At 34.8% G+C, this 27,575-nt stretch overlaps 1 protein-coding gene across 1 annotated transcript; it reads right to left on the bottom strand.

Annotated features, from left to right (window-relative positions):
* Nucleotides 1–191: 191 nt before the first annotated feature.
* LOC146741307 (tolloid-like protein 2) lies at nucleotides 192–27,567 on the bottom strand. Its single transcript, XM_085499895.1, has 9 exons — nucleotides 27,555–27,567; nucleotides 22,951–23,092; nucleotides 22,133–22,404; nucleotides 18,550–18,930; nucleotides 17,192–17,305; nucleotides 16,521–16,682; nucleotides 12,059–12,214; nucleotides 3,939–4,034; nucleotides 192–313 (listed from the first exon to the last, which is right to left on the bottom strand). The coding sequence occupies exons 1-9, from the start codon at nucleotides 27,565–27,567 to the stop codon at nucleotides 192–194; spliced, it is 1,458 nt and encodes a 485-aa protein (XP_085356021.1).
* Nucleotides 27,568–27,575: the final 8 nt, after the last annotated feature.

The following is a 27,575-nucleotide window of genomic DNA, read 5'->3' as shown; positions in this document are numbered from 1 at the left end:
AGTTGTAATACATGGCCTTGACTACAGTAATTAAAGTGAAAGTTGAGTCCAAAGTGATGATAACAACACATGTTAAAAATGTAAAGGCTCATGGGTAAACAATAACATGCATGTGCCAATATAAATTATTATTAATTGATCTGTAAGTTCAGACCATTCTTGGTTTGCACTTGCTAATACTCAAGATTTATTCACACTTTGCTTTGAGTTGTTCTAAACCGCTCACATTTTGATGACGCAGTAGTACTACAGCTGAATCTTTTCTGTCGCCGGAAATTTCTCAGAATTTCTTCATTTCTTTGTCTCCTACGAGCTGTAGAGGAATATACAAAAAAAATCAGAATTTGTTAAACTGATTAAGGTAGAAGCCTACTCATAAATTTAATCAAAGAAGCTTAGAAAGAACTCCCGTGTGCTGAGAGTATTGGAGACACATTAAAAATTAATTAAAAATTACTTGAACTTGAGATATTGATGGAAAAGCTTATGCAAATAAGGTAACTAATATGAACAGATTTAAGTGTAAAATTAATAAGGTCTGCACAATGTAAAAGTAATAAGACTGCGTGATGTAATATCTATGTACCAAGTTTCATTGAAATGTGATTAGAACCAAAAAATTATTAATTATTATGCTAATTAGAGAATTAATATGAACAGATTTTAACCAAAAATTAATCAGGCTGTCTATTGTCCTAAAGCATTTATTCAAATGTGATGATCAGTACTTGAGATACCAGTATTAATTAATTATGTTAATTAGGTGATTAAGAAGCATAATATGGTGTATTGTCTTGGGTTTATTGAAATGTAATGATGAGTACTCTTTAAAAGTGTCATTAAAATTCAATGAGTGGTTCTTTAGACATCAGTGCAACAGGCATGGAACAGCAAAAAATTAATTAATTATGCAAATTAGGTAATTAATATGTACTGATATTATTCAAAAAACTATCAGGTCTGTGAAGTGTCATATGACATCTATGTACCAAGTTTTATTGAAATGTTATGATTAGTACTTGAGATATCAGTGGACAAGCCGAAAATTGGTTAATCATTATGCAAATTAGGTAATTAATATGTACTGATATTATTCAAAAAACTATCAGGTCTGTGAAGTGTCATATGACATCTATGTACCAAGTTTTATTGAAATGTTATGATTAGTACTTGAGATATCAGTGGAAAAGCCGAAAATTGGTTAATCATTATGCAAATTAGGTAATTAATATAAACTGATTTTTACCCAAAACTAATCAAATCTGCGCATTAGTTCAGAGCATCCATGTGCCAAGTTTCATCAAAATCCAATGAGTGGTTCTTCAAATATCAGTGGAACAGTCATGGAACAGCTTAAATCAGTTAATTATCATGCAAATTAGTTAATTAATATTCATGGCTTTTTACCCAAAACTAATCAAATCTGCGCATTAGTTCAGAGCATCCATGTGTCAAGTTTCATCAAAATCCAATGAGTGGTTCTTCAGATATCAGTGGAACAGTCATGGAACAACTAAAAATCAGCTAATTATTATGCAAATTAGGTAATTAATATTCATGGATTTTTACCAAAACCTAATCAACTCTGCGCATTATCCCAGAGCATCTATGTACCAAAGTTTCATCAAAATTTGATTAGTGGTTCTTGAGATAACTGTGGAACAAAAAAAGTGACATACAGACAGGGTAGCTGCAAAGACTCCCTTTTGTGCTTCGCACACTGGAGTCAAAAACCCAGAATTTATTCATTTTGAAATAAAATGTACTCAAAGGTAATATAAGGATATTGACCTAAAAAAAAGTTGGGGGTCACCAGCCTTTTTTCCTGATAAATCAATGGTTTTATTTTAGTGGAAAGACGCTATTTTGACACTATTATAACATTTTTACCACAGGTTTCTATGGCAGAGATATGCAATATCTCAAAATCTAGTCTGGTGACATAGGCTGAAAAAATCATATATTGTTAATGATGGATTACTTTTTGTTGTTCTGAATTATTTAAAAAATCTGGGTTTCAAAAAGTGTCAAAAAATGCAATTTTTCTTTAACATTGTGTTCTATGGAATTGTCAAATTTTGAATTTGTAAAAAATATTAGGACACATTTCTCAAAAAGCTTAACTGTAACACACAAAATAATATAAGGTTATTGCACGACGACAGTACAGCGGCAGTATAGACCGACGCACAGCGGAAGTCGATGCAACAGCGTACTGTCTGAGTGCATCTTTTGAGGTATCTTCGTAATAACCTTATTATTATACATCTTTTCCTACCAAGGATACATCATGGGAATGTCGAAATCTAAAAAGTTTAGAACAGAATCAGCGAACTTCTTTGTATGGAGTCCGGTCAAACCCTGGTGGCAGCAATGTTTTTGTTTTTTTAATTAGAGGAGACTTACGCACGTAATCATTCCATATTTGGAATTCGCATTTCCTAATATGGTATGATGAAAATACCCCGTAAAATTACGACAGGCTGTAACTTAAGGCGTTACGATGACAGATGTATAATAATGCTATTTAATTGTACCATGGGTCATTAGCTTCATGATTGTGAACATAATAAAATAATGAACATTGTCATGCAATTTATGACCAATTTTGTCAAAATTATGACTAGGCTACCTTAAAGAACTGTCATATTTAAACAATATCCTGCCACTAGAGGAAGTCCTTCCCAATCCTTTCAAAAGCTAAAATCAAACTTTAAATATGTCATTGTTATTTTCACTGGTGTTTAATTTCACTATTTTGATGTTATGAGCAATTTCACTGGACTTGGCAGGAAAACAATGAGTTCAAATGTTACTTTACATGTTCACATGGATATAATTTAGCGAATTTTACATATCCAGCAATGGCGAAATTAAAAAGTATAAACAAGTCATTGTCAATGACACGTCCCCGTTCCGTTCATATTTGAGTGACATATACATTCAAAGCAGATCATGACCGAAATCTCAGACCACTTTCAGTGGTCTGATCCAAAATGCACCTGCATATGTACAACACATTGTATGATGTGTGTGAAGTGTGGTCTTGATCGGCTGGCCCAAATGCACAGGCATATGTATGATATAATGTATGATGTGTATGTGAAGTTTGAACTTGATCTGTCCAGGCATGTCCGAGATATGGATCGAAAACTAAATTCTTTAAAACAAAATGGCCACCAGTCGGCCATTTTGAACTTGATCCGGAGAAAAATTGGTGTGCATCAAGCTTATATTATGTTTAATATATGCACTAAATCTGAACAAAATCCATCCATGCATGACTGAGATCCGGTTCCGGAATTATGAAAATACGTGATTTTGATGCATTTTTGACCTTAAAATGGCCATCATTCAGCTATTGTTAAGCGGATCATGAAACAAATGCACATACATATTTGTGACATGATGTACCTTGTGTGTGTGAAGTTTGAACTCGATTAATCCAGGCATGTCTCAGATACGGATCCAGAACTGAATTCTTTAAAACAAAATGGCCACCAGTCGGCCATTTCAAACCCGATCCAAAAAAAAAATGACGTGCATCAAGGTCCTATTATGTTTAATGTATGTACCAAATTTGAACAAAATCCGTTGATGCATAACTGAGATCCGGGTCCGGATGCATTTTCGGCCTTAAAATGGCCGCTATTCGGCTATCGTTAATCGGATCATGAAAAAAATACATGTGCATATGTCCCATATAATGTGTGATGTATGAGTGAAGTTTGAACTTAATCGGTCCATGCATGTTCGAGATACAGGTGATCACGGACGCACGGACGCACACAGGGCAAACCATAAGTCCTCGTTTTCGGACTACGTCCGAACGGGGACTAATAATTAATACATTATTTTGTATAAAAAGGATAAACACAACAACCAAAGCTAACATCAAGGTGCATATAAAGACCTAAAACTGTGTACAGTATACATACCTATTGTGTATATAAGAATAAACACAGATAATACAACTAAAGCTAATAACAAGGGCAGTATGATTGCTGCTGTGTTTGGTCTCCATTTTTCCTCAACTGTGAAATGAAACAGAATATTTCTGGTATTATTAATCATTGCTTACATTGCTACTGTATGGTAACTCGTCTACACCCATCAGGAATATACCACTACAGGAGTAGGGCGAGAGGGACTCAAATTTGAAACTGTTACTTACTATGAAAGGTTATTAAATTCTACCATTATGGTAGTCTTTTTTTTTTTTAGTAGTTAACCGCCAAATTTTTGGTAAAACAATTATTCTATCGTACAGAAAATTGCCACATTTAGATTCAGGGTCATTTCACACCGAGAACCAATGATTGGTTTATCTGGTTTTCTAAAACTATCATCACAGTCCACAAAATGAGTCAATACAACTACACTGATACTGACAATATTCAAAAAGTTGACCTAGCAGAGTACTCCCTTTAAATATGTCAGTCAACCATTTCCTAACCCGACTTATTTTCACTACAATTCCACTCACAGATTTACTGGTAGTTACATTATCACAAGCATCCCATTCTTTGCAAAACTATTATGTCTTGATACAAATTATAAATGTGGTGTGTAACCTATAATTCTACAATCAAATACCTTCACTTCCAATTATTGGTTTATAGGTAGTATAGGTAGTACCAGTTTCCAGATGACAAATATTTAATTTGGCTCTAAAGAAATGATTTGAATCATCACCAACAAAACTGTTTATTATTGACACTCAAAAAATAATACAAAACACACTTTAAATGATTTTACTTTTATTTCAAGTCAAATACTGAAAACAATACATACTGGTCCTTGGTCTCGCTTTATTGTCTCTCACTCAAAGCTTTGCATCATCTCTGTAATTATTTGTTTGTTTGTTTGTTTGTTTGTTTATATATAAATAAGACTTGTGACTAAGAAAACATTTCAAATTTTGTTTTGAAAATCAGAATAAATAAAACATTGTGGCTTTGTTTTACACATTAGTAATAGTTGAATAAATGATAGAACTGAAAGTGAATAAAACAAAGTGGTGTTCACAAAATATTCATAGAATTACATGTAAAAGAAAAATCGCTTCTATTCACAAGAACAAGTACATTTAAAAGCATCTAGTTTTGTTTTCCTAAATTCTGTTGTATAGGGGAAATGTAATATTTGTTATATTTATGTGTGACTTTTACTATTTACAATATTTTATTATTTGTGTTGTATAATATTTGAAGCTGTGGTCTTTAGAAAAAAATAATTTAACTCTGAGTGTACATACTTTTTGTTCCCCCATAATATGAAAAGTTTTGAGATAGTAAGAAAAATTAAATCATTGAATTAGTTCAACTTTGTTTCTAAAAGCATATCTAAGTAACATGCAAAATATTTTAAATAATTTATTCACACATAAACATAACAATTTTACGTAAAAAAAAAGCAGACAGTGAGATTGAGGAATAAAAGGACTAATCCAGTGAGTCTCTCAAACGATCGGTGTTCCCGCCTATATCGACATCACTATTCAAGGTTCCAAAGCTACCTTGCAGAGTTAATTCACCGGGAATAAACTGTGGTAGTTTGGCATCACTATTATCAACTGTCATGTCGTTGTTAAACATTAATTTAACCATTCCAATTCTATGAGTCATTTCATCGCTATTTGTCATCAACTGAGAATCGTTACTATATTGTAATATCTTATCAACACAGATAACAGTCTTCGATAACTGGTCTTCTGTAGTATTAAGTTTACCAATCTCAGATTTCATTTTTTCATCAAGCTGTAGGTACTCAGATTTTAACCTGCTTAAGACCAGCTCTTCTTTATCTTTAAGTTCTTGATAAAAGGCATCCATAGTTCTCTGGAAGTGTGTTTTCACAGACACCTGTTGCCTTGTGTATTCCTCTAATAAGGACCGAGAGTGCTCAATGGCAGATCGCTTCCTGTTCTGCATGTCAAGTTCCTTAGCTTTGACATCATGTAAACTTATTCTTGTCTTGATACGGAAGTCATTCGCAGCATCCTGTATGTCACTCAGATCATGATCGCGATGAATCAGAATTGCACATTTCGAACAGGACGAAATAGCACATGATCTACAATAGATGTCAGTTCGCTGATTGTGAGACGGACACCGTCCTATCGGTTGTGCAATGGAAGGGTCTCTTGTCAAACAGTCTATAAATTCCTCAGTTGAGAGCACTTGGTGATCAAACATGTCAGGTTTCATTTTGTGCGATGCCGCGCATAACGCACACAGATCTATTGTACAGTCAATGCACCTGTTCATTACACAATTTTTGAAACATACTCGACAAATTTCCCCAGAAACTTGTTTTTCCTGTTCATCTATTAGGTCCACAAGACGGTTAACAAACGTACTTGAAGGGAGTTCGTCGATACTTCCAGAAGGGATGTCGTACATTTGCTGACAACTTGGACACTGTAAACGCCAATCCTGGGAATCCAGTAGATCACACAAACACTGCTTGCAGAAAGAATGTTGACACGGCAGAATTTTAGCCTTGATATAGCGGTCTAGACAGATGACACACGTCAGGCAATTCTCATTAATCTCTTGACTCGTTGCTGCCATGGTCTTAAATCATGTGTTTACAGGTCCATCCAGTGTCATGACTAATGAAGTAATAAATCAAAAACTTTGTGTTTTGCATAATACAGGATTATACATGCTAGGCAACAATTTAACCGTTACCCTGAACAAAGGACCCCAGGTCGGTCCACTGATGGTCTTATCACAAATATGTCTGAAAAAAAAAATCCGCAGAAAAAAAGGAACCAATTTTGTTCCCAGCAAAGGAATTAACTGTCCTACTTTGCATATGAAATACAGTTAATTTAATTTAGTAGCGTGTTGTAAATTCCTACCAAATTGAGTGACCGTCAAGTTTTTAGAACACACCTTACAGAGCCTAGTATTTGACACAAGTTACACAATACATCTATTGTATTTAAGGTCAGAATAGGTTAATCCATTCCTGGGATAGGGTACATAGGATCACTGCTAGTGATGGGTCACTTTAACCAAGCGTTATTATATCAAAAATGAAGTCACATTTTTTCATTATAATTTTAATTATTTATAATTTTTTTTTAATTAAGTGAATAATTGCAAGCTCGGCCACCAACTAAAATGCAAGTGCCAATACACGCTCCTCCCCTGTGAAAAATGGAATGATCTATAGTTGATAAACGTTTTGTATTAATTGAGCTCCCCTTGCAGGCGTAGTCATGATGCACAGCGTAAAATGTTAAAAGTAGGATTTAAGAGAGTACCTCCTATTGTGTATTTTCTACAATGGGCTTCGTCACAATAGTACTAAAAGCACTCCTATGTGTTCTCTATAGGATGGTTAGGATTTCATGGAGTGTGCACAGACAACACCCTACTAAGCTGTATATCTAAGCTGTATCAATCCACTTCTTAAATAGTTTAACCTCTCAACACTATCAGAGATCAATGTCTGTATTTAGTTTTTGAATTCTCTGTTCACACTCTGAATAACCCCATAACCTATACATCTTCCAATAATTTAAAGCTACACTGCATTAAAGATACAGGTCGGCACCGATCCTAACACATATTGCGCAAGAAGTGTCTGGAGTTTATTCAAAACGTGGAGATATAATAATCTTTTTTGGTATTTCTGCTGCTCGTTTCATAATCGGAGTGTGTTCTATACATGATTTTATTGCATTCAAGGATGTACTATTTCAGGCTAAACATGAAAATTATGTTGGAATTAAACTTCAAACACAAATTTTATTAGCTTTATTATGTGTGAGTTTCTACATTAAATGGCAGTGATTATTTTTTATCATGTGCCTATACTGGCATTATGGCAATTCAATGTGCTAACTAGGCCCTGTTTTACACAAGCACCTGTGGAATTTATCTAAGGTCCCCCAAAGCGGCATCCGTTAGTGAATGATTCTGAGCCAGTGGTTTTTGTTTTGAAACTTTTGGTGTACAACTGTAACCAGGATTTGAACTACAGTCTACTGATCACGAGTCTGACCCAACAGTCACAGTGCTACCAGTGATGGTCTCACCACACGCTGTATGCGGTTTATTTAAACCCAATATAAATAAAGATTGTTTATGGTCATAACAGCAATTTATCATTCCCCAAAAGTCAAAATTATGACATACTTTTAACAATTATAAATTCACTAGCTTGCCTAGTTGTTAGTACTGGTAGATTTTGTATACAATGTAGCTATAGTCCCTATAAATATGTAAGCAGTCTCTCGGCTGAAATAGCTCCGCTGTTAGCAATTAATGTACATTTCAATTACAGAATTGAAGATATCATCACAGAATAAACAAATCTGAGATTGGTCCACCTGTAGTGCCTTTATGTATAATATCAAATTTGCGTTTTTCAACAAGTGGAAAATATCTCTTTTTACCAAAAAGGACAAAAATAATCAAGCTCACTTAGTTCCATACATGACTAGTTACTGCCATCGTAATTATATTTTGAATTCTCATCTTTATACTATGATATGTCTCACAATCAGCATATTTATAATGCAAACCAAACACGCCTAGTAGTTCATATACATGTAGAGCAAACAACAGTTTGTATTGAACCACAAAATAATTAATTTAGAATATTTAAGTGTTGTTATGGAGAAATTTCAGGGATTACTTAAAACAAAATATCCAAAATATGCCAATATATTAATACACTTTTATTCAACTGAATGTCCTGAAGTGTCCAGGTTTCAAGTCCAGTTTTATTTTAGTTCATTGTATTATTATTGTTAACTGAAAAGTGCACAAAAAATTGTGTTATTAAGAACAAATAATATTTTATTGGATTTTTTTTCTTTAACAAAAAAATTTAGTTTAAAAAAAATCAAGCTTTTTTTTCAATATATATAATTTTTGAGTCATTGAAAAATTATCCACACAATATAAAGTGTAAAATTTTAATACGAAAAAGTAAACAAATACATCATATAAAAAACTACATTATGAAGAAGTCAATACTCACTATAACAACTAAACAAACTTTAAATACATTTAGCAAACAAGAGCTAATAGTGTTATGATTGTTGCACAGAACCAAAGATTATGTTTCACAAAATGAACATTCCTTGCACATTACCTTACACTCAAATAATGATGCTAAAAAGTTCTGGAATATTGTAACAATCTGAGACAACACCTGAAATTCAGATGTGGTGGATTGTTGTATATTGTGGTAAACCCAATCACGGGATTGTGATGAGACATGCCTCACAGATTATAGCATCTTTCCTACTAATGAAATTGCACCAAGGACATTGTTTGCCGGAGAACCCTGTGGTAATGATATCACAGTTCTTCTGCTCAGTGTGGGATTTTTGTTTCACTGACGGGATGACTGAGGAGGATGTCATCCAGGAAATAGCTTCTAGTTTCGCTGCTTTTCTTGAATCTTCCGTGCGTAGTAAAGGTGGGGTTCTAATTCCTACCCTGGTTGTTGAGAATTGACTGGAACATGTAGCGGCATTACCTGCTGATGCTACCGCTAGTCCTCTGTCACCACCAAGGTGATGTTCTATTGTTTCCACGATGCCATTGATGTTGGAACTCGATGGTAGACACGAAACACCACCAGTGGGTACGTCACATGGAGCTCTACAAGTTGGACAATGCAGACTTCTTTGTACACGATGGTAGTAGTTTGACAGACACTGCACACAGAATGAGTGATGACAGGGGAGAATTTTAGCATCTTTGTATCGCTCAAGACAAATAACACACGTTAGATACATGTCGTCAATCTGATTAACCACTATAGTCGAATCCATGTTCAATATTTACGATGTACTACAGCCTTAAAGGGTTCATATGCAGAAACATTAAGATGGTAAACTTTAAATGAAGTGACCTTTCACCTCAAAAAACACTAGGAATCTAGTAACAAGTAATGTATGTAGAGGAACTTAATAAGTGACTGATTAAAGCTCAAAGTTCAATTAAACAAGCAGCCTGTCGGCTGAGATAGCTCCGCTGTTAGCAATGCACATGGCAATTAAAGAACAGAAGATATCATTATAAAATGAACAAATCTGAGAGAGGTCCACATGTAGTACCTATATGTATAATATATCAAAGCAATTGGACTTGCGGTTTTCAATAAGAAGTCGAAAATATCACTTTTTACCAAAAATTATAAAAAATATTCATCAAAATTAGAGAATTAAAGATATCATCATGAAATGAAGAAATCTGAGAGAGGTCCACATGTAGTACCTATATATGTAATATCAAAGCAATTGGACTTGAGGTTTTTAACAAGAAGTCGAAAATATGACTTTTTACCAAAAATGACAAAAATATTCACCAAAATTAGAAAATTAAAGATATCATTACAAAATGAACAAATCTGAGAAAGGTCCACATGTAGTACCTATATATGTAATATCAAAACAATTGGACTTGCGGTTTTTAACAAGAAGTTGAAAATATCACTTTTTACCAAATATTACAAAAATATTCATCAAAATTAGAGAATTAAAGATATCATCATGAAATGAACAAATCTGAGAGAGGTCCACATGTAGTACCTATATATGTAATATCAAAGCAATTGGACTTGAGGTTTTTAACAAGAAGTCGAAAATATGACTTTTTACCAAAAATTACAAAAATATTCACCAAAATTAGAGAATTAAAGATATCATTACAAAATGAACAAATCTGAGAGAGGTCCACATGTAGTACCTATATATGTAATATCAAAACAATTGGACTTGCGGTTTTTAACAAGAAGTTGAAAATATCACTTTTTACCAAAAATTACAAAAATATTCACCAAAATTAGAGAATTGAAGATATCATTATGAAATGAACAAATCTGAGAGAGGTCCACATGTAGTATCTATATATGTAATATCAAAGCAATTGGACTTGCGGTTTTCAACAAGAAGTCGAAAATATCACTTTTTACCAAAAATGACAAAAATATTCACCAAAATTAGAGAATTGAAGATATCATTACAAAATGAACAAATCTGAGAGAGGTCCAAATGTAGTACCTATATATGTAATATCAAAGTAATTGGACTTGCGGTTTTTAACAAGAAGTTGAAAATATCACTTTTTACCAAAAATTACAAAAATATTCACCAAAATTAGAGAATTGAAGATATCATTATGAAATGAACAAATCTGAGAGAGGTCCACATGTAGTATCTATATATGTAATATCAAAGCAATTGGACTTGCGGTTTTCAACAAGAAGTCGAAAATATCACTTTTTACCAAAAATGACAAAAATATTCACCAAAATTAGAGAATTGAAGATATCATTACAAAATGAACAAATCTGAGAGAGGTCCAAATGTAGTACCTATATATGTAATATCAAAGCAATTGGACTTGCGGTTTTTAACAAGAAGTTGAAAATATCACTTTTTACCAAAAATTACAAAAATATTCACCAAAATTAGAGAATTGAAGGTCTACCCAAGGTACATATACACCAAGTATCAAAGCATTCAGGCTTGTAGTTTTCAAGAAGAAGTCGAAAAAGTAAAACATTGACACGGACGACGACGACGGACAATCACTCATATGATAAGCTCCGCTCGGCAAAGTCGACAGCGGAGCTAAAAATTATTCAACATGATTATATATTATTGACTACATTATTTTATTGTTATTGAGTCATTAATTTTGAAAGATATCTGACTATAGCCTGTTTCAAGTTTAATTTTCCTATATAAGGCCAGCCCAAATTTTTTGTTTGTTGAATAAACAACATACAATAAAATTCAGTTTGTTTTTGCACAATCAAAACATCATTATTTAGGCAGGCCTAAAATGATCCATTTTCTTTTGAATGCAGATTTGTTCATCAAACGTAAGATATGGTTTGTTTTGAACTGTTGAATGGAAACTCTGCGACAGAAATATTCACTAGGTTTTAAACTCACATCCATTTTTAAGTACTCCAAACTCGCATTGAAATATATTCTATACTAAAGGTGTTTAGTGCATCATTTAAATAAGTGCATGATATGACCAAATATGGTTAATGTAGACTTATGTTTACTTACAACTCACTGTGTGACACATTTTTGGGTCTTCATCCTCTCCACCAGGACAGTCCACAATGCCATCACATGTCTGTTTATGCAGTATCATAAAGTCATATGCATTTCCTTTACAGAAAAACATAGCACTGTAACGACTGCCAAGACTGAAACAAACATCTAAAAGAAAACAAAAAGATTATTGAACAATTATTGGATATTCATTGCCATATTTTGGAACATTGTTAATATTGAATTTATAATTTAAGGTTGGCAACTTTGGCATCTACCGGTATAGTAGTAGTAGTCCAGAGTTTTAAATCCGGTTTGGTCCCCGAAGACGAGGGTGGCCGGATTCACCTTAAACTAGTGGCAATCACTCTTACCCCCTCCCTCCACTTTGCACGATTTAAAGCATCCCTCATCCTCATCCCAACCTTCCCACTCTCCTCCTCTACTTGCATCTTCCACGTCTTCTTTGGCCTTCCCCTTTTCCTTGGACCGCTCACCTCTAAATCAAGGGCCCTTCTTAATACATGCCCATCCTCCCTCCTCAGCACATGCCCATACCAACGTACCCCATTTGCCTTCGCCAACCGATCTACCGCTTCCTTCAAACCCAACATCTGCATCAAGTCCTCAGTTTTCTTTCTGTCCATCAACTTCACCCCACACATCACCCTCACCATCGCTCTCTCTGTCCTCCTTAAAATACCCAACTCATTTTCACTCAAACACCATGTCTCGCTCCCATACAGCAATGCTGATCTCACACAACTCTTATAAACTATTCCTTTCATCTCCAAGGGAAATCTCTTCCCATATAGTAACTCTCCACATTCCCTAAACTTCACCCAAGCAAACCTTGCTCTAGCTGTCACAGCCGCCTCACACCCACCACCCACACTTACCTTGTCCCCCAGGTATGTAAACTCCTTCACTGTCTCAACCTCATAACACAACTTTTCTTCCTGTTCCACCACCCTTCCAGCTCCATTCTTACATCTTCCACACGCAAAATCCCTTGCCAATCTTTGGGTCACCCTCTTTATCTTTGCACATCTCCCATGTATCCACTTCCCATATTTCACACACCGCACTGAATTTACCTTTACCCTCTTTCCACACATGCCACATGGGTCAACCTTACTCACCAAAGCTTTCTCCTTTGTCCCACTCACCATCACTTTTGTCTTTCCCAGATTTACCTTCAAACCCTTACTCTCAAATGCTTTTTTCCATTTCACAAACTTCTCCCTCAATCCCTCCATTGTGTCATCCATCAAGACCAAGTCATCAGCATACAACATCTCTCTCATCAGCCCTCCTCTTGCACTCTCTAACTACATCAATGACAACTGCAAATATCAATGGTGATAGTATAGAGCCTTGATGCACACCCACCTTTACCTCAAACTCCTCTGACAACTCCGATCCTACTCTAACTCTTGTCTTTGCTCCTTCATACAAACTCATCACTGCTCTTACCATTGCCTCTGGTATACCTCTCTTCCGCATTGCCCACTCCATCACCTTCCTCGGGACTCTATCAAAGGCCTTCTCCAAATCCACAAAACACATATACAGTTTCTTCCCTTTTGCACGATATTCCTCTTGCATCCTCCTGAGAATAAATACTGCATCAATTGTTCCTTTCCCTGGCATAAAACCAAACTGCATCTCATCCACTTCCACTAATTTCCGGATTCTATTCACTATCACCCTCTCCACAATTTTCATTGCATGCTCTAATAGTTTCACACCCCTATACGCACTACAACTCTTTGCATCCCCTTTTCCTTTAAAAATTGGTACTACCACACTCACCTCCCACTCCTCAGGCATTCCTCTTCCATCTAACACTCTCTGGCATAACTCCATTATCACACCAATCCCTATGTCTCCACTTGCACAAATCATCTCCGTGCTCACTTCCGAGGGTCCAGCAGCCTTTCCAGTTTTCATGTCTCTGATTGCCTTCACTACTTCTTCTCGACTCACTCTTTCAACTGACCCTTCCACCAGATCAGCCTCCACATCCTGATCCCACTCATTCTCCTCATTCATGATTTTTTCCATATGTTCTTTCCAGACTTTACTTCTATCTCTCTCACTGAAATTCAACTTGCCATCGCTTCCTCTCATACATCTTCCTCCTGCAACATCTCTTCCATCCCCTTTCATTGCCTTCACTATCTTATATACCTTGTTTGGATTCCCCTTAAGCTCACTCAGCACCTTCTCATTTTCCTCCCTCATGGCCTTTGCCACCACTTTCTTTGCTTGTTTCTTCAATCTCTTATACCTACCCTTATTCTCTTCAGTACCACTTTTTCGCATTTTCTTGTATGCATCTTTCTTTCTTGCTATTGCTTCCTTCACCTCTTCATTCCACCACCCTGTGTCTCCTCTGCCCCTCCTACCTTTCTTCTTCCCACAAACTTCATCACATGCCTGCAACACCCCTTCTTTAAAGCACCCCCACAAATCTGATGCATCAGTCTCCACAAGCTCCCCAACTCTCGCTTCAAAAATCTTTCTGGTATCTTCTTCTTTCAATTTCCACACATTCCTCCTCACCAGTGCTACTTTCCTTACTATTTTTTTCACCTTCCTCTTGTCCACATCCACAGCCACCAACCTGTGTTGTAATTCCCCTGGAAACACCTTTATATCCTTCAGAAATTTTCTCTTCGTCTTGTCCACTAGCACAAAATCAATCTCTGTCTCATTTCCTCCAGAGCTGAATGTCACCTTCCTTTTGTCCTCCTTCTTAAACCATGTATTTGCTACACACAACTCCTTTTCATCACAAAACTCCAACAACATCCTTCCTTCCAAGTTTCTCTCCCCAAAACCGTTCCCTCTGTGCACACCTTCAAATCCATCAATCCTTTTTCCCACATGCCCATTGAAGTCACCCATACAAAGGACCAATTCACCCCCACTTTGTAAACCCCATTCCCCTGACGACTCATCATAAAACTGCTCCTTCTCTTCATGCGTCCTACCACTTTGCGGGGCATAGACGCATATCAACCTCATCACCTCCTCCTCAAAAGCCATCACAATTGTCATCACCCTATCATTTCTCCTTCTCACCTCCACCACCTTCTCACACAATTCTTCCTTTACCAAGACTCCTACACCCCCTAAACCATCATTATTTCCTTTCCACCACAACTTATACCTCCTTCCCTCAACTCCCATCATTCTAGCCCCTCCCCTCTCCACCTCACCTCCTGGACACAACACACATCCACCCTCCTATTTCTCAGTTCCTCACACATCTCCACTCCTTTCCCTCTCATACTTCCCACATTCCAACTCCCTACCCTCACCTCGAACTGCCTATCGGGTTTCACACCGTCATGATGCAAGCGACGCCTGCGCGGCCCAGGATGATTGTTTGCACCATCCTTTTTCTGGTAGGCCGGTGCCGCCCACCCCAGCCTTTGGGCTGGCTGGTGCCCATGCTTGGTTACTGCCATTTAAGGTTTTTTGGAGCATGAGATAATTGGCCGGATGCCCTTCCTGACACCAATCCACTGTTTCGGCAGTCGGCTTAGCCTTTAAGGGAAACACCCATCATGCAAGGCAGCATGTGTAGAGGTATGTGCATTCGGTATGTACGATGAAACATGTATGTGCTGAAGATATGAGATTCCAAGATCTTTCAAGTTCATTGTCGTCATAAATCAAACATATTTTCACCAATGGTATCATACAGAAGGCAGTAGAAATGTTGAAAAGTACAAATAGAATAAATTTGTTTGTAAAATGCAGCACAGATGTGTTCAGTATTACGATAGCGTTTGAATGTCATCCTAATAAGGACAATGTGCGTCATGTTTATGTCACTTACAAACAATTTGTTTTTGTTTACATCAGATGCAGAAGTGTTGTAGTGCTTGATGGAAATAGAATCCTGTCTCAAAAAACACAAATGTTCGCACAGGGCAAAACAGTTTTTGTTGTTGTTTATTTCTCATTAAATTATTATTACAATCAGGAAAAGATGTAAAAAAATACAGGAAAGTGTTTATTCAGACAATATGGTAATACATCAACCTTCGATACACATCTGTTGATACGATCGGAGTACTGCCTTTGTGCATACTTAGCAGTACGCATTCTTATAATATTAACCTAACACTGCATGCATACAATACCAAATCACATAGCTACACGATTTGGCAGCCATTCACTGAGCTTACCAGGCATCACACCTAACCTCCAAGAAGATGGCTAATAACTTAAACTTAACAGTTACATTCATTTTGTTTTAAACATGTGAACAGCCAGCTCTCAACAACAAACAGACATGCAGCTATAGTAAGCATATAGGAAACTAGGCATGCACATGCATCAACAGATGCAGAGCTTTGCGACTATAGTATCATGCATGTAGTGGTATGTCATGTGAAATGACACATGGTTTGAAAGCTGCACTCACATATAAATAAATTTATTCTCATTAAGTTACCTATACTTTCATCTGTTCCATCTTTACAATGTTTATAACCATCACAAAACCACCAATAGTCCATTCCGTAATTTGAATCATACAGAGGTAATATTGGCGCTATGCATGTACCATCATGGCACTGTAAACATACATTGTTAGCAATACTGCTGCCAGTACCATCTGAAATGAAGGCAATTGAAATAAGACATATGATTCAAATACCGTATATATCATAAACGATCTAGTTAATTGGGTGACAGGCTTTCCATGCCATATCCTTATTGAAATTTGTACATCAAAGGTTACTTGACTGTGAATTGACGACATACGAAACTGCATTTGTCAGTACATTTTGTTTAATTTTTTTTTGATAATTTGTGCATTGTCAGACAGCACGCTATAGGACTGGGAAATTGAAAGGTATAGCATCTTTTATTTATATTCAATGTGTCAAGGCCTTCATTATTAGATTAACATCTTCTGTTGAGATAATGGTTTGACCGAACTTGTTTCAATTGTGAAAAGATATTGAGACAGTCAGCAAAGTACTCAGCAACGTTGCTGGCTATTTTTTTTTAAATCCACATATTTGTTGTGCTAAATGCGAAAAACAGAGGGAATATGTCTTGTCACATGATATATAAATTGACGACACCCCGCTTTAAGATTGATATAGACTGCATACTTACTACAGTATTCATCTCTACCATTACTACAGTCTTTAACGCCATTACACAGTAAATCTACATGAACACACTCAACTGGTGAACACTCAAAATAAGAAACATTGTTTTTACAATTATCTGAAAATAAGGAAACAATAATAAAAGCATGTGACTGTTAAAATTACAATTCAATCATTTTTAGAAGTAAATTTTTGATGTAAATTAAGAGATTAAAGCTACAAAAACAAGAAGTCTGTCAGCTGATATAGCTCTGCTGTTTTAGATGCATAATGAGAAAGGAATATGGAATCAATCAGTCTAGCTATTTTAAAAATAATAAGAATATCAATATTCACTAAAATTTTAGTTATCAACACTAAATGAATTACTCTGATAGAGTAAGAAATCAAATAAATCTAAGGCACCTACCTACATATCAAATAGCAAAACAACGGGACTGGTGGTTTTCAAAAAGACAGAATTTGTTTTACCAAAAATGAAAAAAAAAAATGTTCATTAAAATTAGAGACCTAAAATTAACTGTTAAGCTGTTGTCAATAAAAAGTCGAAAATAGCATTTTTACCAAAATTGACAGAAATATTGACTAAAATTAGAGAATTGAATGTACATGTATCATCTTGAAATGAACAAATCTGACAAAGGTCTTACTGAGGTACATTGAATATCAAAGCAATCTGACTTGACATTTTCAAAAATAATTCATTATTCAGCAAAATTAGACATTTGAAGATATTAAATTAACAAATCTTGACAAATCAGACTTGCGGCTTTCAAGAAAAAGTTAAAAATATCACTTTTTATAAAAACAAAACAAATATTCATCAAAGCTGGATTGAGAATTAACTAATCCAAGAGAGGTATATATTAAGTACTATTAAATGCTATTGGACTTTTGAAAATTTTGCTTTCTACCAAAGAGATTTGAAGATATCGTTAGGAAATTATAAAACAAATCCGATAGAGGTTAACCTTAGGTATCTATATATTAAAGTAATCAGACTTGCGGTAGAAGTAAAAAAGTCATTTTTACCAAAAATATTCATAAAAATTAGAGAATTGTAGATATCTGCAATGAAATAAACAAATCTGAAAAAGGTCCAACCAACACAAAAAGAATGTTTTTCTCAGCCATGCCTGGTAAAGCAAGGAACACTGATCTTAGAATTCAGAATGACAAATACTGGTACTAATCTGAATATAAATTTACACTGTCTGAAAGAAAATTGATTCACTTCAGATTAAATTTCACCAAAGATTATTTCCTCTGAACCCAGGAATTAATGGTGAATACTGTATGATAAGACACATGCAGTATATGCATGTATAAAATGTCGTCAGTTTCAGGTCACTGATTACTAACCTGGTGACATAATTGTGTACGTAATTTGGAAGCCTTCATAAGACTTGGAGAAATCACTTTTGAAGATCACCCACATGTTGTTGTCCCGGGATACCAACTGAAACGGGACATCTCCCCCACAATATTTATAAGACGTTGGTGAATCAAGATCAAGTTTCCGTGGATCGTTCCCGATATGAAGATAGTCGGCATCACAGAACTTAGAATCTTCAAGACGGAAGACAGGATTAAACGATAAACGGATCCGTTCTCCCATCGGAGCAGATATTGTCCAGATGCAGTTGGAATGCTCCGGATAAGGATTTGGATAGTTAGGAGATTGGATTAGTCCAGACATTCCAATATCACCAAAGATATAATACCTGCATTGTTCTGTTTTGACTGTTAATGGAAAATTATGTAAAATGGTAAAAATTGTGAGAATATAATAGAAATGCTTTGGAATATTGTTTTCATTTGTCAACAAATCCAAGAGATAGTAATCAACCGAATTTTTAAACCTGAGTGATGAATTAGTCAAAAAAACACATTAAATAAAGTTTTTAACGCTTTGAATGTGAAATCCACTTTTGACATCATTCACAAATTTTAAACCCATGTAGACAATAAGAAATTATTAAATTCATTTAAAGCCAAATTATTAAAATAAAATATAGAGAAATACATAAAAAATGTTGCACGAAAATTTCCTGGAAAAAATTATGGTTCTCAAAGGGCTAAAGTTTGTAATTTTGTAAGAAATGCCACATGAGGGCATTGTTTTAATTAATAGCTTGATAGATGCCACATGAGGGCGCTGTTTATAATTGAGTGAATTAATGGTTTGGCTGGTTCCCGCCTCAAGTGTCATGACACACCAAGCCAGAAGAGGCTGGTAACTGGTAAAGGTTCCGGCATTCTGATTGGTCCATCACTTTCTCATTGCTTGTTCTATTTCCCTTGTTACCTGACGTCAATGCTTACGCTCACAGCCGTTTCCTTTTTCTTTCGAAAGTTGGACTGTTTCTTTTGTTATAAATTTACACAGAAACAGCAAGAAATGCCAGAAACATCTCAAATATGAAGTCTAAGCAGGCAGAATGTATAGGCATGGCGTAATGAGGACTTGTTTACGGAAAACGAATATTAAAATGTTTTCAAATTACGTCACTTAGTCACATGACTTTGGGCCGGAATCCTGGCCAGTCGAACAATATGGCGATTACTAGTTACCTGCGTTCTACTTGCCATTTGCAAAGGACGTCGGGAACCAGCCAAAGTAATGGTTTAATAGATGCCACATGAAGGCGCTGTTTACAATTGAGTGAATTAATGGTTTAATAGATGCCACATGAGGGCGCCGTTTGTCATTGAGTGAATTAATGGTTTGATAGATGCTACATGAGGGCGCTATTTATCATTGAGGTAATTAATGGTTTGATAGATGCCACATGAGGGCGCCGTTTGTCATTGAGTGAATTAATGGTTTGATAGATGCTACATGAGGGCGCTATTTATCATTGAGGTAATTAATGGTTTGATAGATGCTACATGAGAGCGCTGTTTATCATTGAGTGAATTGTTTGACAGATGCTACATGAGGGCGCTAATTATCATTGAGTGAATTAACGGTTTGATAAATGTTACATGAGGGCGCTGTTTATCATTGAGTGAATTAAATGGTTTGATAGATGCTACATGAGGGCGCTGTTTATCATTGAGTTAATTGAATGGTTTGATAGATGCTACATGAGGGCGCTGTTTACATTGAGTGAATTAATGGTTTGATAGATGCTACATGAGGGTGCTGTTTATCATTGAGTTAATTAAATGGTTTGATAGATGCTACATGAGGGCGCTGTTTATCATTGAGTGAATTAAATGGTTTGATAGACGCTACATGAGGGCGCTGTTTATCACTGAGTGAATTAAATGGTGATATACGCTACATGAGGGCGCTGTTTATCACTGAGTGAATTAATGGTTTGATAGATGCTACATGAGGGCGCTGTTTATCATTGAGTGAATTAAATGGTTTGATAGATGCTACATGAGGGCACTGTTTATCATTGAGTGAATTAAATGGTTTGACAGACGCTACATGAGGGCGCTGTTTATCACCGAGTGAATTAATGGTTTGAGATGCTACATGAGGGCGCTGTTTATCATTGAGTTAATTAAATGTTTGATAGATGCTACATGAGGGCGCTGTTTATAATTGAGTGAATTAATGGTTCGAGAGATGCTACATGAGGGTGCTGTTTATCATTGAGTGAATTAATGGTTTGATAGATGCTATATGAGGGCGCTGTTTATCACTGAGTTAATTAAATGGTTTGATAGATGCTACACGAGGGTGCTGTTTATCATTGAGTTAATTAAATGGTTTGATAGATGCTACATGAGGGCGCTGTTTATCATTGAGTGAAATAATGGTTTGATAGATGCCAGTTGAGGGTGCTGTTTATCATTGAGTGAATTAATGGTTTGATAGATGCAACATGAGGGCACTGTTTATCATTGAGTTAATTAAATGGTTTGATAGATGCTACACGAGGGTGCTGTTTATCATTGAGTTAATTAAATGGTTTGATAGATGCTACATGAGTGCTGTTTATAATTGAGTGAATTAAATGGTTTGATAGATGCTACATGAGGGCGCTGTTTATCATTGAGTTAATTAAATGGTTTGACAGATGCTACATGAGGGCGCTGTTTATCATTGAGTTAATTAAATGGTTTGATAGATGCCACATGAGGGTGCTGTTTATCATGGAGTTAATTAAATGGTTTGATAGATGCTACATGAGGGCGCTGTTTATCATTGAGTGAATTAATGATAGATGCTACATGAGGGTGCTGTTTATCATTGAGTGAATTAATGGTTTGATAGATGCTATATGAGGGCGCTGTTTATCACTGAGTTAATTAAATGGTTTGATAGATGCTACACGAGGGTGCTGTTTATCATTGAGTTAATTAAATGGTTTGATAGATGCTACATGAGGGCGCTGTTTATCATTGAGTGAAATAATGGTTTGATAGATGCCAGTTGAGGGTGCTGTTTATCATTGAGTGAATTAATGGTTTGATAGATGCAACATGAGGGCACTGTTTATCATTGAGTTAATTAAATGGTTTGATAGATGCTACACGAGGGTGCTGTTTATCATTGAGTTAATTAAATGGTTTGATAGATGCTACATGAGGGCGCTGTTTATCATTGAGTGAATTAATGTTTGATAGATGCCATGAGCGGATTTAGAGGGAGGCCGAGGGGGCCGCGCCTCCCCTATTTTTAACAACCAACAGGGCTTTGCGCTTTCGGCCAACTTATCACCCTCCCCCCCTATTACAGAATCCTAGATCCGCCCCTGGATGCCACATAAGGGCGCTATTTATCATTGAGTAGTTAAATGGTTTGATTGGTGCCAAAAATATACAGAAAAAAAATTGTTTTTGTTAGTGTTAGAGACTAATTGGGATTGAATAACATTGTATTGTGTGCCCTTACTGTAATATGAAATGATCTAGAATGTGTGCGACACAAGAAAGTTTAGGTCATTTGCATCAAATTATTTAAATTATTAGAAGTATTGATCACCTGCATCAACTGCTTCATATCGAATGTGAAATCCGATACTATTGTTGAACACATCTTCTTCACCAGACGAGCTTCCAAAATCATAGACATTGGTGAACTTGAACTCTATTTGCAGTCTATGGAATGGCACGGTGATTGGGTTCGTATGAATACTGCCACACATAGGCTGTGGTAACTTGCCCCCAAAATCAAACGAATCCACGGTGTGAATTGCAAAGAATGACTCTTCACAGTTTGTACTTTTAGGTAGATTCATCTTAAGAAAGTGTAATCTGGGGGAAAAAAACAATGAGATTTTAACTAGATTTGATTTGATTAGGAGTTAATTGACCATCCAGGTATTGAAATTACTCTATCTTGATACCCTGTAATTTTACTACTGTAAACACATTAATTATTCCCTGGGTTTTGGGGGTTTTTACTATTTTCGCTGATGGAAAGTAAAATCCACTAAATTAAATGAACATGTAAAATAACAATAAAACTCATTGTTTTATGATGAATTCGTGAAATTAAAACATAGTGATTAGCTTATTAATGCACTGGTAGAGTCAAATCTTGAAATTGACATGTATAGTTATTTCAAAGTGTTCCAATGTTTACCACTTAGAAGCATTGTAATTCAGTGTGTAATTAACACAATGATTAAACCCCTTTTTTCTGAGGATTGACCCAATTATATATATTGGACTGGCAGTGTGATTAGTTTACACTCTTGTCATTCTCAATGAGTGGTGGTTGTAAACGAGAAACCAACAGGGACATTTTAAAATCTGCATGGTGACGTGACAAATGACAGCGTAATCTTCCGCGCATACCTGATGTATCGCTCTGCTGGAACTAATACCGTGTAATTACAGCGTATCACCGACGAACTGAGATACGACAATTCTGGAGACTTGATGTCACCTGGGAGGTGATTGGTCAAGGAAGCATTAAGAAACTGCGTCTGGCCGCAATCTAGCGGGAGAAGAAGAGAATTAAGAATTGATGAGATATTACTTGAGTTAACCTGAAGTGCATATATCGAAGTCCATGAAAACTTGTACAACAATATTACTCAATTAGTCAAGTTCAAATAGTATACATTAATTAATCAACTAATCTTGTCAAGTTCATGTTAAACTAATTAAACCCCACCATATCTACAATATGCATTCATTATTTAAATATTTTTTGTGAGGAAATGACTGTATAGTTCTGATAATATCAACAAAGATCGACAAAGACACATTTTAATAAATTAGTCCCCCCCCCCTCCCCTGAAGCTGTACCTCAATGAATCTCAGCCAAAGCTTTAACATTCCCACTGGTGAATATTATTGTAAGCCTCCCCCTCAAAATAATCAACATTCCCACTGGTGAATATTATTGTAAGCCTCCCCCTCAAAATAATCATGCTTCTGGTCATCACATGCATACATTAAAATGGTTTGCATTACAACATTTTTTTTATTTTCAAACAAACAAAAAATCTAATTTTCATAAAAAGTCAAAATAAAAGCACTAAATAGGGATATTTTTAAATACTATTAAATGAAAAAAGAAATTCATCACAATTTTTTAATTTTTTTTATTATCATATTAGTTGTTTTTGTTGAGAATTCTGAACCATGAATTTCTTTATTACTTAAATAGTTTCTTTATAGTATGATTTATCTTATACATCTTATACAATTTGTATTATAAATCTCTTAAATAAAGCTCTTAGCTTTGATTAGTATAATTATACTTTAATTAAGTACTTAAATTGCTCGTATACATGTACGTCTTTTAAACGTCTCTTACATATTTCCTAAATAGGTCTGATACATATCTTGAATAGGTATAGAACAAAAGCACACTGATTATTTCCGCTCAATCACCCACCTAATACCCCTATAATTCAGTACTCATTACTGGTGTCATTGAACCACTCACAATGTCAAGTATATAATCACATAAAATACATGTATTCCCCCCTTTTCAAAATGAGTTTTTTTGAAAAAAAATAGAAACAATTTTGTAATTGGTTTTATATTCACTGTCATTATAACAGGCCTTTTCCAATGAATTATGCTTAAAATTAGATCATGTTTGGAACACTATAATTGCTGTAATTGACAATCTTGTCAGGCACTGCATGATGCTAAAAGTTCAGCATGATTGTTTTTTAATTAGGGATGTGTATACAATTTAAATTACAGGCACACTATGTATAACATAATCAAACTCAAGGTCACAGCAAAGTGTCACTAGCCACTGTAAGCACCTCACCAGGCCACAAAACCACCACTAAAATCTCCAAATAGCAATAATAATAATAATAAATTTACCGCATCTTTAGAAATACACATTTTTCTATCAGTATATGGCAATAAAATTAAAAATCATTTTGTGTATAAGATTACATATAAAACCTCAGGTAATGACATGATTTCAAATGAAATGTTAAAACATGGTGCACCATATCTCATTAATTCAATTGCCAAATTATTTTGTTTAGTTTTAAAGTCAGGCAAATTTCCTGCATTATGGAACTGCAGTTTAATTATCCCTATTTTTAAATCAGGAGACCCAGCGGATTGCAATAATTATAGAGGCATTGCCATCTCCAGCTGTTTATCCAAACTTTATACCATGATATTAAACAGCAGGTTAACTAGCTATCTGCATGAAAACAATCAAAACAGAGATAACCAGTTTGGCTTTAAGAAAAATCATAGGACAACGAATAACATTTATATTTTGAGATCCTTGATTACAAAATATGTAAACAACAAACGTAAAAAAAACAGAAAACTATTTATTTTCATGCTTTATTGACTTCTCCAAAGCCTTTGACTCTATTTGGCGTGAGGGCTTACTACATAAACTTCTGCATTTAGGCATTGGGGGGAACTTCTATAATTCAATTAAGTCAATCTATAAAAATACACACTATAGCATAAAAATGAATAGGGGAATTACACCATACTTTGATTCTAATAGAGGTGTGAAGCAAGGCTGCAACTTAAGTGCCCAGTTGTTTAATATTTATGTCAATGGTATTTGTGATGTTGTTACCATTTTTGACCCAGTGGATCTGAATGGTGTGAAATTTAACTGTATTTTATATGCAGATGATCTTCTGTTAATATCTACTAGTCATGATGGTCTACAGAAGGGCATTGATGCCATTCAAAATTACTGCCAGAAATGGAAATTAAAGGTTAACATAAACAAATCTAAAATTATAGTTTTCAACAGCACTGGTAAAAACCTTGAAGACAAATTTCAATTCTACATTAATAGAACACAACTCGAATGTGTGAATTTTTATAACTACCTTGGCATCACTTCCCAATCAAATGGGAAATTTAGTGCAGCCACAGCAAGGTTGTATGAAAAAGCTCACAAAGCATCATTTAAAATGTATAAAATGCTTTGGGATTCAAATGAATGTAATTCAGTGAGTCTAGCCTGTAAACTGTTTGATTCTGTTATTAAACCAGTTATTCTTTATGGGTCAGAAGTTTGGGGTAGTTTTCTGACTAATCTATTTAGTGGAACTGGCAATAGCAAATCAGAGATTGATAATACTGTTTTTGTATCAAAGCTATTCTCTGACAAAATATTACCAGAAAAACTTCATATAAAGTTTTGTAAGAGAGTTTTGGGAGTACATAGGAAGGCATCGAATATTGCTTGTAGAGGTGAACTAGGTCGTTTCCCACTTGTGATTGATGTTTGTACTACTGTCATAAAATTTTATCAAAGGTTGTCATGTAAGAAAACAAACAACATAATTATCGAAGCTGCTTTTAAAGAAAGTAGTGGGTTTAAATATGATCCCTGGTATAAATTTGTCCAAAAACTTCTACAAATTACAAATATGACAAACACGGATACTAATCAGACAAATTTTTGCAATCTGTTTAAAGAAAGGTTAAACCAAATTTACTCAACAAATGTGGAAAGTCAGTTGAACAAAACTGGTCATAATAAACTAAGTACTTATAAAACATTCAAAAATAATTATAAATTTGAAAAATACTTGGATGATATAAAAAACAAAAAACACAGACTAGCATTAACCAAATTTCGTATTTCAGCCTACTTCTTGCCAATTGAAATAGGTCTTCACAGGGGAATAAATAAAATTGACAGGGTATGTAACAAATGTGACTCTAAGGATGTGGGTGATGAAAAACATTACTTTTTTCATTGTGACAGTTTTTCAGAACACAGAAAAACATTCCTCTATACATTGTTCAAATACTCATCTGACTATCAAACATTACCAAATGGAGAATTGTTTATTAATGTTTTCTCTAGTGTAGACAAATATATTTGTAGTATTTTAGCTAATTTTGTTTTTCAGATTTTAAAATTATTTTAGATTAGTTGTGATACTGTATGTTTCTTACGTTGGACTTTACTCAAGCATTGTTTTGGTGTACGTTCCAAATAAAATATCCTATCCTATCCTACAAAACTACACTAGACATGGAACATTACATAAAACACATATATAACAGACATTACATCACAATACTAGCACAATTTAGAACAAGTAGTCACAAACTAGCTATAGAAACAGGAAGGTACACAAAACCAAAAACACTGGTAAAAGACAGATTATGCACCCACTGTAAAGAAATAGAGAATAAATTACATCATTTACTAGAATGTAAACTGTACACAGAACACATATACCGGTATAATATTCTTAAAGAAATTAACAGTGATTACCAAAACTTAAACAAAAAAGAACAATTTAAACTTGTACTACAGTCACCAAATACAAACCATCTTATCACTCTTTGCAAATATTTAGTTAAATATAAACAAGACTAATTCTTTTATTTTGATATGTTCTTTTATATTTTATACATATTCTGTGCTACATACAGTGATACTTACATATCACAGTTTTTAATATTTCTTATATTATTATTAATATTAGTCTGTAGTATTTTTGTCATTCATCATATTTGAGTTCTTTTTTTAAATCAATTTTTACATTTCATGTACTTTTATTATTTACTTTATTAATCTGAAAACCTAAAAAGAAATGTTAACTCTTTCTTTATGGTATTAATGAAGCATTATTCTATTCTATTCTATTCTATCATGTTTTTCATTTCTAACTAAGAAGGCATCGTGTATGAATTAATATATTTTTGTTTGAAAGTTTTGATTATTTTCTTAGTGTGTTGCGTAATTATATTTTGTGATTTTGTTGCAGCCTGTAATAAACGCAGACTTACAAGGACTTGAAGGGCATGCGTAAGTTGAATCTTTGATTAGAACGACCTACCAAGTTACCATACAAATGGATCCACAATGATGGACAATGAAGTACTCATGAAATAACATAAATAACTGATATATTGTGGAAATATTTACACAATTTTTGAGATAACAGGATTTGAAAAAAAAAAAAATAAAAGATGCTTACCATATAGCGTCATTGGATCTG

This window comes from Saccoglossus kowalevskii, chromosome 6 (assembly GCF_978046115.1).
Source record: "Saccoglossus kowalevskii chromosome 6, keSacKowa6.1, whole genome shotgun sequence".
NCBI lineage: Eukaryota > Metazoa > Hemichordata > Enteropneusta > Harrimaniidae > Saccoglossus > Saccoglossus kowalevskii.
The sequence above is the reverse complement of the archived record's forward strand: the minus strand, read 5'-3'. Positions and strand labels throughout refer to the sequence as shown.